Source organism: Tasmannia lanceolata, unplaced genomic scaffold (genome assembly GCF_043159265.1).
Source record: "Tasmannia lanceolata isolate RefF3 unplaced genomic scaffold, GAP_Taslan_0.1 ptg000012l, whole genome shotgun sequence".
Classification (NCBI taxonomy): domain Eukaryota; kingdom Viridiplantae; phylum Streptophyta; class Magnoliopsida; order Canellales; family Winteraceae; genus Tasmannia; species Tasmannia lanceolata.
The window spans coordinates 18,092,230-18,106,057 of NW_027518689.1; the positions used below are offsets into that span (position 1 = coordinate 18,092,230).

General features: G+C 38.4%; 1 protein-coding gene across 5 annotated transcripts in view; it reads right to left on the bottom strand.

The window, feature by feature from the left end:
- The window catches only part of LOC143887671 (uncharacterized), a 37,319-nt gene extending 29,631 nt beyond the window's left edge, over positions 1-7,688 (bottom strand). For all 5 annotated transcript variants that reach the window (XM_077391797.1, XM_077391798.1, XM_077391799.1 and 2 more), the window contains exons 1-6: positions 7,327-7,688; positions 7,101-7,151; positions 6,928-6,981; positions 2,599-2,706; positions 776-847; positions 630-680 (exon numbers count right to left, since the gene is read on the bottom strand). In XM_077391797.1, coding sequence (XP_077247912.1) covers positions 630-680; positions 776-847; positions 2,599-2,706; positions 6,928-6,981; positions 7,101-7,151; positions 7,327-7,521 — 531 coding nt within the window. In that variant the 5' untranslated portion in view covers positions 7,522-7,688. The remainder of the gene's footprint in view (positions 1-629; positions 681-775; positions 848-2,598; positions 2,707-6,927; positions 6,982-7,100; positions 7,152-7,326) is intronic.
- Between the last annotated feature and the right edge of the window lie 6,140 nt (positions 7,689-13,828).

Sequence of the window (13,828 nt, forward strand, 5' to 3'; positions counted from 1 at the left end):
CTTCAATTGATGCGTAAAATGACACATCAGTTTAGAGAGGGTAACCAGGTTGCGAATCAGCTCGCTAACTATGCAAGTGTAATAAAAGTAGTGTGTTTTAGCAATGGAAAGATCTACATTGGCTAAAAGTGTTGTGAGATGTGATTTCTTGGGAATCCCTAGCAATCGTAGCAGGTAAGATTTTTTGGGTATTGTTGTTATTTTCATTTCCTGAGGTAAAGTGGTATGAACCCCTCAAGTACTTTTGTGACTCCTTGGGCATTCCAGTAGTTGGAGTCGGTAAGTTTTCTGTGTTAGTTTTGTGGATTTGGAGGGAAGGTGGTGTACCCCCTCTTTGTACTCTTTTCCCATCTTAATAAAATGTAAGGTGCCAGTTTCAGTTCCTGCCAGTTTGGGTTCCTAGATAAATTCCAGGTTTAAGGAAGGTAAAAGTGACAATGTATCAATGTTATCTGACAGATTCTATTAATTTTATTATATGTAGTATGAACTAGAAAGGGATCAAAAGAATTACTCACTCCAAGTGCAGCTCTGGACTATCACTTACCAAAATTTCACTGGTGTGTAGAATTCTGAAACTTAATCAAAGAGGAAATGTGAAAAATAAGGTCGAGAACTGGGGGACTCACCTGCGAAAAGTCCCCAATGGCATAATCCCGAAGAAGCACATAACCATTTGGCTGTAAATCAATGAAAACAATTACATCCCACCTTAGAGTAGTAAAAATGACATGAAAAGAAATATTAATAGTTTCAGTCAATGCTGGACAGTTACCTTGAGAACTTTTTTTATATTCTGCAATATGAGGTGCATCTTCTTTGGAGACACTGCAGACAACATAAAAATCTGTCTAACATGTTAGGTGGTGATTCATGTAACATCAGAACCTATCTACAATGAAACACGGAGGCAAGTCAAATATCAATGTAGACTGTAAGAGAATCACTACAGTAAAAGGATCTAGGCTAGTATGATTCAAATAAGATAAACGTGAAAAAATCATAAATGGTAAGAAATAGTTTCTCAAGGAGGAGTCATCATATCTTACAAAACAAAAAATAGCAAGCTTTTGACCTGTGCCAAGAAAAAAAATAACATTTTTCTACCATCTATGAGTGTGGTGAATTACTGGGAGGACATGCAGTAGGCTGATATTCCTTTGTTCGTGAAAATTCCTTGTTTATTTAGGCTATCTACATTAGGCAGTTGAGGACGAGGGCTTAGCCAGAGGCTGGTACACAAGTAGTTATTTTTTCAAAGAAATCTCAAGGATCTGGAGATAGTTGATTTTATATTTGATTTTGCTAGCTTTCGGGAGGTTACATGTGTGCAAGTGTAGGGATTGTCTATTGTGGAAATTAAGTTCAGTAGACATCTATTGTGTTTGTTAACTTACCAACTTCTCCATAAGCTTAAGTTGTTGGAGAAAGGCGTTATTTATCTTTTATAATTTAACACTCCCCCGCACGTGTGGCCCACTTGCCAAATACATGGCACATGTGGTCCCACTTTGGGCCGACCATCGCATGTGGCTTTTTGCTATCCGGGAGGTTTGAACTCGAGACCTTTGGATCTCATACCATGTCAAACAACCAATTACTCCACAAGCTTAAGTTGTTGGAGAAAGGCGTTATTTATCTTCTCAAATCTAATGCTTATCTCATTAAATCTGATTTACTCTAACAGTGTAAGATCTTTCTAAAGAGTCCGGCAGGAGAAGTGAGATGCAGGCACCGTATGGAGACGATAAAACAAGAAAGAAGCAAAAAAGGCTCAAAAGGGAACCCTCCACACAACATCATCCAGTAGAGCCCAGAGTGTCAATTTCGAGGATTCGTGGAATAAGTTTAAGTGGGTTTTTGTGGGCACTTGGGCCCCTTTTTGCAAATTGATGCAACTACAAAAGGCTCAAAAGCTGGATTTGCATAAAATTCAGTTTTGGAGTTCCTTACATTAGCTTATAGGTTGGTTACATCAGTATGAGTTGTCAAATTAACTTTTTGCATGACTTGGAGTTTGGATGAGGATTTTAGGGAGGTATTAGATCTTGGAAGCCCTATCACTCTATTGTAGATTCCAGTCATCATACTTTGTTCTTCCATATTGTTTGAATTAATCTAACAATTCCACTTCAAATTCCTGCTACATTCTCTTTGATTTTTGGTGAGTTATTTGGAACCAGAGCAGGTTCTAATTAGGTCAAGACTTTCAAAATTTCATGAGGCCCTTTCAAATTGATGTATTTTACGTAATCTGATTCTGTGGCTGCAAGAAGTCATAGGAATGCATTGGTGCGGAGGAATCGAAACAGCAGAGAGACAGATTAAGATGAAAATTTATTTTAACTCCAACGAATGGGTAGGTTGACACTGGAGTATCTGGTTTCGAGACCAACCCAGTAATGGTTTCATGGTTGGAGAAACTTGAGTGGAAGGATCAAGAGTTAACCTAAGGACCACACTAATGGTCCATCATCTGTGAATGGGGCTAGTTACCTCATATGAAAAAGATACTGTATGGGGAGGGGATAAAATGCGGTTTAAAACATCAGCACAACGGATAAACAAACTTGGATTAAAAATTTGTGCAACTTTTACCAGGGTAACAACATCAATGGAAGATGGCAAAATTTTCTCGCTAATGTCCTCCACCGTGACATCACAAACAAAAGCATTGACTTGGTCGGAGCTGAAATCTTCATGTGCCTGCATTAAGTTTAGCATTCAAAGTCTATCAGATTACTGTTTTCCCAACACAACAGAAATAACTCACAGATTCCTAGTTTCCTATCTAAATTCGCTAAATATTACAACACCATGCAACAGATATTGAATAGAATAGAAGATACCTGGAGCTATAATTCGTAAGCACTCTCTCAAACAGATGACCAATACTAAAATTCTAAAGATATATGATAAGAAAAACACTAATAGCAAATAATAAAACATAAAACAGGTTTTGTCGTAAGGAAAAAAGAGCAACGGAATACGTATGAACCAACAATCAACGTCGAGCCAAAAGGTAAATTATATGGCATACCATCCCTCCATGCAATTATAGGGAATTTCGTTGAAAGGAAAAAAAAAAAGAATCTTTGAAGATAAAGTTGTCACCTTGGAAATGTATTCGTGTTACGTAACTATATTTATAATTTTATATGAATTGTACGTGGAATATAATGTATTTATGTGTGCGTCACTGTGAGTGGATTATAGGTGAAATGTGGTATAAACTATATACTGAATTATTAGACATGTGCAATAGCACGTGCATGGTTTTAAATTTCCACCAAAACCGACACAAAATGACTGAAATGTTTCCAGTTTCATCCTCATTGAAAGGATACCGAAACAAAAACCGAAACCAAAATGCATAACAAAACTAAAATTATAAGTGCATTAGTAATATACTGCATCTGTATGTGTTACATTAATACATTTATATGAATTGCATTTAAAATGTGGTGTACATATTATGTATATGAATTACATGTGAAATGTATAATGTATTGAATTTTCAGACATACGCGACAGCACGTCACTAGGTGTTCTATTTTATTGGACCATTATGGATGGTTATCTGGATTATGTGATGGTTTTTGTTTTTTTTTGAAATGGATGGTTTCTATGTGTGTACTAGTGCTTATTCTAGCATTTCCTGAAGTTTCACCTTAAAATTCTATCATTTGCATATGTTTCTATACATTTCCGTGATTTTACAGAATTTCTACCAAAATTTCGAACTAATACCGAAATGCTTTCATTTTTGTGGTTACCAAAACTGAAACTAAAACCAAAATTTAAAACCATGTATCAGGTCATGGTTGATAATTAGGCAACCATCGTCCCTTCTGTAATTCTTTTTTATATTTTTTGTTTGTTACTCATTAATGTTATCATTTTATCTGTATAATAAATAAAATTTCATGATCATTACGTTGGCTAGAAGTGGCATTGGTAGGAAAATAACTAGACTAAGTTAATCGGTGTGAGTGGGATAATCCCATGATAACCATACCAGGAATTATCATGCTTGCTCAAATGTGCTTGATCATGAGCAACATAAATTTTACACACTTAAGTTACTTATCCACCTGGGCATATTATCAAACTTTTGAATGGGTTGTTTTCTAACTTTTTTTGATGCACTTATAGTAACTTAGTTTGGTGAAGATGAGCTTGTGAATTTATTTTGGTCTTCTATTGTAAAGTGAATTTGATGGAAAAAGGAAACACTCTTTGGCACTCATTGGCCTTGAAACTAACCAAAGAGATTTAAAGCATTTATGGCTATATCTAGCATGAGAACAATCGATGGAGTGTGTATGAGTGACTCATAAAAGTTTTCCTTGAGACTCCGCACGAGCGTGAGGCATATGAATGTTCTTTATCAAGAATTCATCCAACTTCATATTAGGGGTGCAACTTGGATCGGGATCAACCCAAACCCGAAGGGTTCAACCCGATTTTGGCTCGGGTTGGGTTGGCATTTCCTAGGGTTAGGTTAGGTTAGGGTTGGGGAAAGCCAACCCGATTTAATTTCGGGGTGGGTTAGGGTTGAGGAGTTGGGAACCGACCCGAATCCGACCTCCGTCCTCTAATTTTATCGCGATTTTCTCAGGGTTATGTTTTTTTTTTCTGTTTGGCCCTAGGTGAACACGAACCCAACCCGATTCAACCAGACCCGATTTGGAAAAAACAGGTTAGATGGGTTGGGTTAGGCTTGAGAGATTTAGAGGAGGGTTGGGTTAGGGTTGACCATCCTCGGCCCAAGGCTCGGGTTGGATCGGGTTAGGGTTGAGGGAATCCTATCTCGGGTTGGGCTAGGTTTGGCCTCAACCCGATCCAACCCAACCCGAGTTGCACCCCTACTTCATATATATGGAAGTTGGGGTTTTAGTCATTTACGTTTATGACCCCCAAGGCACTTTTTTTCATAATTTTTTTCTTTTGAACATATTTTGCTTCCATAATTTCATATTGTACCGTACCTTATATTTCTTCTAAAATATTGTTTTGAGTGACAGAACATGAGTGAATTTCTCTCTCCTTTTATTGCTTCTCTTCTTCTCTTCTTCTTATTTTCCTTTCTAACTTTGTATGAGAGGAAAGGTTAGGAAAGAAGCAGAATTAGAGCTCAATAATAGCAAAAAGGATCTTACCTCTTTAACTTTCCAGGTTCTTAATTCATCTCCTCTCCTCTTATATATCTATTCCCCTTCAAATCTTGAATTGGCATTCGTTTCTTTTATAATCTCCATCTTTCATCTTCATGCAAGCCCTCTTCCACCTTTTCTTCTCAAACTTTTAATTTCCATTGAATGTTTCCACTTTTCAGAAAAATTAGGCTTAGTTACTAATTCCATTCAGGTGGGTGTTTCGTTTTGCTCACTAGAATAGAAAGTTCCAGTATATTGACCACTCTAGTGATCCAATCTGGAGAAAAAGCTAAAGCCGGTGGAATTTTTTAAGTGGTTAAAAAATTTTACACAGAAAAAAGAAAGGAAAATATTTAAAAAATACAAAAAAAAGCCATTACATCAAAAAAATTTAACAACACATTTTACTACATGAAACATCTACCATATAGATGAGGTTGTCTCATGGCCACTAGAAAACTATATAGATTTTTTTTTTGTTTTTTTGTTTTTTTTTTTTAAGAAAACTGCATAGATGAGGCTGTATATATGATTTGAATGCAACAGCTCTCATTTTCATCATCTTGGTAAAGAGGGAAATTTGAATGCGGAGACTCTACCTAAATAGGGTGTAGATAGAGCAATATACTAGTTAGTGATAGTGTCATCTTGTTGATGGAGTGGTGTAAAATGATGGGTGTCAACTTGAACTCATTTTTATTTTTATTTTATTTTGTGTGCTATTTTCGGGTCCTAATGTTTTCTTTTATTTTAATGGTGACAATCTTGATCGTTGTTTCACGCATCTGTACCTACATTGATATCTCTCATCTCTATTCACCCACCTAATGATATTAAGAGATTAAAGACATCTATTTACATAGTATTCAACCTTCTATTTTATTTTTTATTTTGTCCATGGGCTTTGTACTTCCATTAGTATAACCCATGCATGTGCTAAACATGCCAACCCCACAAATACTTGTGCATGTAGTTCACCCAGTAAATTATTAATTCCTTCAAATGTCGATGGTTTCAGAGCCAGTTTCCACTCCCCCTCTCTTTCTTCATACTACATGTCCTAAGGGTTGGTTCATGATCGAGAATCCTCGCATTCTTCCAACATTGGTTTCTCTCGGCCTTAATGTTTTCGCTCCTACCATCTAAAGTTCTCTCCTCCTTGTTTCTTCTATATTTTTCATCTACTTTTGTATCTTCTTCTTCTATTCTCACATCTCCCCTGACTATGTCTCTGGCTCTCATTATTCCCTCCCATCATTTTATTTGACCAACCTTAGTTCTCTTCCAAATCACCTATCCTCCAGTCCTACAAAATTAAATCAAACTTAAAAATAGGCACGTGCTAGAAACCCAACCAAAAACAAGGTTATTTTTAAAATATGTGTAAGATAGAAATTTATTTACACACCTTCTCTTTCTCACCTCTCAATATGATGCAATATTATAACCTTTCTATCCCGATAAATTCCTCATTGTTTATCTTCTCATTTTTCAAGTTATTTTTTCTTGTCCTCTTTCCCATTTCTGATATGCCCTTTGCCATTCATTCCTAATTAGTTACCATCAAGCTTAATGGTACTTATTTTTGTCTTGTCGGTGCAGTAAAGTTACTACATTAGTTAAAGTGTTGGATTAAACAACAAATTTTACACATTGTCTTGGATGATACCATAGTGTTTTGGATGAAGCCTTAAATTATAATTTATTTACATGAAAAAGAGAGAAGTCATTAGTACAATAATGAGAGAGGGGAGAAGAATTTAATTACCTCTAATGCAACCTTGCCTTTTGTAGCATCAATGCACTTATCGTCGTTGTGAAACTGAGAATGAGAGAACAATAGGATCAATTAGAAAAAAGTTCATTCCTCTGAGTTGAGTGAGAGACCAAAAAAAAAAAAGAAGAAAAGACAACAAATTTGCTTTTTTTTTTTATACTCACAGAGAAATAGCGTCCCCATTCCTTTTCTAAGTAGTGGCGATCCTTGAAAAACTGGCATTATTGTGATTAATTAATTGTATCAGATAGAAAGTGGGTAAATTTGAAGATTATGATGAAAAAGGTTAGGAAATGGCTTTTAAGTGTATCGAATTGAAACGGAACACGACCTGATTTCAAGTAAAAACCTCAAAACCCTAAAAATTATGATGAAGAGAAGGAATAAGACCTTATTTTGATGGAGCTTGTAGAAATTGTTCCAGTACTTGATGGGGTTGGTGTGGTACTTTTCGAATTTGTGGTGGGTTGAACAATTAGGAGTAGAGGAAGCCGAGAAAGAGAGATTTCGACGTGAAGAGGAGCATGGAGGAAGGAAGGGAAGAGGAGAAGTTGTTACGGCTGGAGGCCACACACTTACTCTCATTTCAGACCCCTGCGCTCTGGTCTTCCCTCACCCGCCAACAAAGGCCTGTACACTTCTAAAACAAATACAAAAATGAGATTTGCCAGCGTCCATCCCAATAGGCATTTCACTGACGGAGAGGATCACTTCTCAGCAGACTTTGTCATCATTCACGAGGTGGCTGGTCATGCTCAGACCCTCTGCCAAATGCCAAGCAAATCTCTATAAAAATACTAGTATTCCCGGTGTAAAATGGTGGGCTCCACCCCATTAACCCAAATGCCCAAATGCCCGGGCCACCCAACAATAACCATTGGGGTAAAATGTTGTCCCCTAATAATATTAGGTATGCAACTTGGGTCGGGCTCAACCCGAAGAGGCGGGTTCAACCCAATTTTGGCTCAGGTTGGCTTAGCAAATCCGATTTAATTTCGGGTTGGGTTTAGGTTGAGGCCTTGGCAACCGAACCCGAACCTGACCTCTGGCCTCTAATTTATCTTGATTTTCTTTAAGTCATTGTACTTTTCTGTTTGGCCCTAGGTGAACCCAATTTTCAAGTTAGATAGGTCGGGTTAGGGTTGAGAAGAAAAAGGATTTCTACCATTGTTGTGTGAGAAAGGAAAAGCAAACCAAGGGTGTCTCATAATTTTAGTTTGATTTGTTACACTATTTCTGTGTGAGATTAAGGTCCGCACAAGAAGCCTCAAAGTGTTGTGTGATATTGGTCCACAGTACGATCTTGTGAGATTATGTTCCACAAGAAGATTGTAGAACCCGATTTGCTTAACCAAAGAGACTCGAAGCATTGCCTTCAAAGTGTTTGGTAAGGTGCACACCAACATTTAGTTCATGATCCTGGAGACGGTTCGGTCGTCAGATCCTTGCACCTGAATAGGGCCGAATAACATCTTAAGCGAAGCGTTCCAGGACGTACAACAACTCTACAGTTATTGAGGATTATCTATACTAGGTTTGGTCTTTTCACTTTTTTCTAAGTTCATATTATTGCAGTTACCAACAATGTTTTGATGGGGTGGACCCATATTTTTTACATGCATGGGCTAAGAATTCTAGTATATAAAATGATATTACCACACCCTTAGACCGGAAACTTATCAATTGATTGTCATGGGTATTTTGGCCTAGGTAACTTTTGTCTTTTCATATGTAAGGATATTTTTGTCTTCTTACGAGTCAAAAGAAATCCATCATCCGTCATGTGTAAAGGCAAGACCTGATTTGCAAATTTCACTCGAATGTGACCTATTTGCAAATTTTCAAACTATAAAACTCTTTTTGCAAATCAAGTAAAGTTTAAGACTTCTTTTGCAAAAAAACCCATAGAAAAATATAATCCAAAAATAGTGAAAATCAACATTTTTTCCTTCTCCAAATATTGTTTGGTTGGTAATTGAGTTTTTATTGGTCCATTATTTTTCAAGAAGTATTGTACGGCTAAACTCATAGGATGGTCTAAACCGTTCATTTATTGGGCCATAAAGTAAATAGGTTGTGCCCCAAAAACCATTTCTAGGGGATGATCCTAACCATTCAACCTACAGAGGGACTGCATATAGATCGGAGGGTTAAGATCATCCTATGGAAATGCTTTTTGTGGCACAACCTATTTACATTGTCGCCCAACAAATGAACGGTTTGGATCATCATATAATTGGGTCATACAGTACTTTTTGAAAAACACAGGGACAATACGGGCACACCATATAAAGTCTAGTGACTTACTTTTCACATGATAATGATAGTCCTTTCTCGGCTGTAAATTTTAGGGAAAATGACCAAATAGAAGGGGTTTCTCCTGACTATGACATTTGAAGAGGAGTGTTTTGTAAATCACCAAATTGAAGTGATGTTGACTGGTTTGGATTGGTATGGGACAAAAATGCTCTCAAGTGTAAAAGACGGTTTTTACTCTCTCTCTGTTTTTACTCTCTGTTTTTTTTTTACTTTTTACTCTTAAACAGTTTTTACTCTCTCTCTCTCTCTCTCTCTCTCTCTCTCTCTCTCTCTCTGTCGCTGCAAATACCCTCGCCGGCGTAAATTTTCCGGCAAGTCTCTCCGTCTCTCTCTCTATCTCTCTCTCTCTCTCTCTCTCTCTCTCTCTCTTTCTCTCTCTCTCTCTGCAAATCTCAGCGGCAAATCTCACAGGTTGGTAACCCATCTCTCTCACTGTCACTCTCTCCCTCTCACTCTCTATGTCGTTTTGTCATTTAGGGTTTTGATAAATCAATGATTTAGTCGTTTTGTCAGTTAGGGTTATGAAAAATCAGTGGTTTAAACCAATCTCAGTGATTTAATTGATAAATGAGGGGTTTTAACTAATTATTGATGGTTATAATCCCCTAATTTGTTAGAAAGCAGTGGTTTAAACACCTAATTTCTGAGAAATCGGTGGTTTAAACTCGTAATTTCTGAGAAATTATTTGTTGAAACACCTAATTTGTGAGTAATCAGTCGTTTAATTGATAAATAAGGTGTTTTAACTAACTATTGATGGTTTAAAAACCTAATTTAGGAGAAATTAGTGGTTTAATTCATAAATTACGCATTTATTCTCCATAGTGATTTGCTCAACACCCTAATAGGCTTGTAATAAAATGAATGGACATATCATTGCTCTATAGGGGCTGAATTTGTTAGAAATCAGTTGTTTAAACCCTTACTTTTCCATGTTAATAGTGATTTAATTGATAAATTAGGGGTTTATTCTCCGTAGTGATTTGCTCAGCACCCTACTAGGCTATTAAAAAAATAGAATAGACATTTCACTGGTATATTGGGTTTGAGTTTGCGAGCAATCAGGTGTTTAAACCCCTAATTTTTCATGTTAACAGTGGTTTAATAGATAAATTAGGGGTTTAATTCTCCTTAGAGATTTGCTCAACACCCTAATAGGCTTCTAAGAAATTAAATAGATATTTGTTAATTTGTTTCCACTCATTGTGTTTGAATAGGTCCACATCTGATTATTTGGATTCGAATTCATCTTTTGCATATAGTAATCATCTCGTGAAATCATGGTAATGCCTCATGTTATTCTTTTAAGTGTTGTATTTCTGGTAATGTGCTATATATCTAATAATGCTTTATTTTCCAGCCGTCTTATGTTACGTCAAGATGCTGCCCCTCCAAGTTTTACGACTTCTTCCAGTCCCTGCAGTTGAGCAATGTACATACTGATATCCTAAGTAGAAGCCCATTTGGGGGCTTGCTTAACCTAGAAGGTGTAAAATTGCACAAGGCAATTTTGACCACCCTCGTGCGATCCTGGATACCCAAGTCCAGGGCATTAAGAGTAGGCGGCATCGTAGTTCCCTTTGAGGTTAAGGATGTAGCATTAGCATTAGGCCTAAGCCTTATAGGGGATAGAATACGGATAGACTAGCATTCGACAGAGGAGGTCGAAGGTTGGAGGTTTGCCAGTCCAACGGCAAGATTCGCTGAGATTGCGAAGGTTATTAGGGCAGAGTCCATGTCGGAAGAGATTTTATCGATCCAGGCGACAGTGAGACATGTGTTGCTACTCCTGTGCTGCTCTGTGCTTTTTGCACATGCCGACTCCACGGATCACAAGACGAAATCCTCCATTTTCCCCTACTTAGAAGCAGAGACCATCGGAGGAATTGGTTGGGCATACCCCGTCTATGACATCCTCATAGAGTCATTGGATTCATATTCGAAGAAGAGGATGGGATATGTCACCGGATGTGCTATTGTGCTACAGGTAAAGAGTACATATAGTATATACCATATAAGGCATATGTAAGTTAATTTTTTGTTCTCTAATCAGCGTACGTCTTCATTCCATGTGTGGCTATTCGAGCATACTACCCTGTGGGAACCTTCAGTTCCAGATGCGCGTCCACGCCTATTGAAGTGGACCGCGAGGATCGATACACGGATGAAGGAGCAGACAACCCGCATTACCCTGATCCGTGATAGGAAGCTAAAGAAGAAGGAGGTGAGACCTAAAGCTTCTGTACTCCTCTAGGTCTCACTTATTCTAACCGAAATGAACTATTTGATTTCAGGTTCTGAAGTGCCTACTACCTATTCCTGAAGAAGAGAGTCTTTTATCCATCGTAGCAGATGATGTAGACAATCTCGACGATCCTCTTCTTCCTCGAGAAGAGGGACAGCGACAGTCCGTCGTAGAAGATGATGTCTTAGATGTCGACAATGTTTCGATCGCAAAATGTTCTACTCCGATATCAGTGGTAAGAAACATCAATCTCTTGCTTACATAGGGTCATTGTATTCAAGTTATCTAAATTTCCTTTAATCTTCGTAGGTTTATAAGAGAAAAGGTGTTGGAGACAAGGATAGCCTCCAAGACATTCAGATTTCAGAGGAAGAAACGATAGTGTCTCTGAGTCTACTGGTACGGTCTTTTAAGTTCATTTTCAAAAACTATATATTTCATATGTTATTAACTTCACATTTACGTTTTTCGGAGCAACGTAGCTGTTAAGAGAAGAAGATGGACAAAAAGAGAAACTGATAGGGAAGAGAATAAAGTGGATGGAGAAGAGAAGCCTATAAGCAGGGCTGAATTCAATTTCATAATGGGGAGGTTAAGACAACTTGAAGATGAGCTGAGTTGGAAGATGAAGTAGCTGAGTTGAAGAGGAAGAAGGCTGAAGGGGACCAGGAGGCTGAAGGGGAGCAGGAGGCCGAAGGCCAGGATGGAGATGAAGGAGGGGGGAGATGATGAAAGAGGGAATGACCGACAGTTGGTCATCATTCCCAGCCAGGATACACCGGAGGTGGTTGAAGGTGAAGGTCCGGATGGAGGGGACGACCGGCAGTTGCTCGTTTTTGGAAGCCAAGACCGACGGGAGGGAATAGAGCCGGTAGTAATTTCCATCCACGACACTCCAGTAAAACATGTGGGTCCGAAACTTTGGAGTATTGAGAGAGCAGTGAAGCTGGGTTTAAGAAGGAAGAAAGCCTCTCAATACACTTGTTCGCCGTATACAGGTTTTGTGCGTAAGAAGACGAACAATAAACAGACGGTGACAGAGCCGCAAAACCATCGGTTGCTCGGACCGCTTCTTGCAGTTCCCAAAAGGTTAATTGGATTGAAGCTCTTCTGTAATATAGTTATCTAGCCTTTGTAAATGCTAAACAATCCGGAGTTTTGCAGCCACCGAGTCATACAGATGAACAACGAGTACATGTGTGCCGAAGACTTGGTTATTCTTAACGACCCCGTAGCGTGGTTAACTTCTCCGGTAAGTGTTTTGGTTATTTTTTCTAATACTGACTTCTTTCACTAGTGATATTCATGTCTAATATCTATATGTTATCTTACGTAGCTTATGAACGTATACGCCGAGTATCTGAACGTCCGGGATGAACGGAATAGAAAACTTGGAGAAAGAGCCTGTGTTTCCATCATCACCTACCTCTACGTAAGAATAAATCGTTTTTCATTCCCAAACTTTCTTTTTATAATTTTTTAGGAAGCTTTGAATGTGTTTTGCTCACGAATCACTTTGCTTGTATTGCTTATGTAGGATTGTTTAACTGACAAGGGCTACGCCGGCCCCGACTCCGTTGAGACTTACGTTTGCCACTTGAATCAATGCCCGCCGGATAGCCTAAAAAGAGTCCTCTTCCCGGTGCATGTCCCTCAGCATTGGATTCTTCTGGTCCTTGATATGGTGGACGAAAAGTTCTACATCTACAACTCCTTGAAAGATGTTAAGTACTGGACAGAGGTTCGACCATTGGTGAGTTCGAGTCTCACCTTCCTTCGTTAAATTTGTAAGTATATAAAACTGTTACCCTGTAATGATTGTTTCATAGGTTCGATACCTCGAGGGGCTATACTTAGAAAAGTGGAAGGTGGATGTAAGTAAGTTTCTAGTGGAAGAACTTGACAAGAGGCCCATACAGAGAAACAGGTACTAAATTTCATTAGAATCAGGTGTTAAGAAACTTAAATTCATTGTGCCTCTTATTTGCTCTCCACGAGCTTGGTCGATGATGTCTTCTTCTTTTGCAGCAATGATTGTGGGTTGTTTGTGCTGAAGGAGATGGATTGCCTGGCACGTGATGTTCCGCCAAAGTTCAGTCAGGCAGAGATCACGGTCATGAGAAGACAACTACTGGAGGATTTTTTAGATGCCCGGTGTGGCACGAATGTCAACTTGTAGGGGCTATGGTGGTGTTGTTGCAGGTGATTGTTACCGAGGGAACCATTGAAGGGTTAGGCACCTTATGTTCCACTTTTAGAGGGCAGTGATTGTTATGCTGATTGTGAGGCCGAGTGCTTATGGTGAGTCGACGCTCTCGAGACATATCA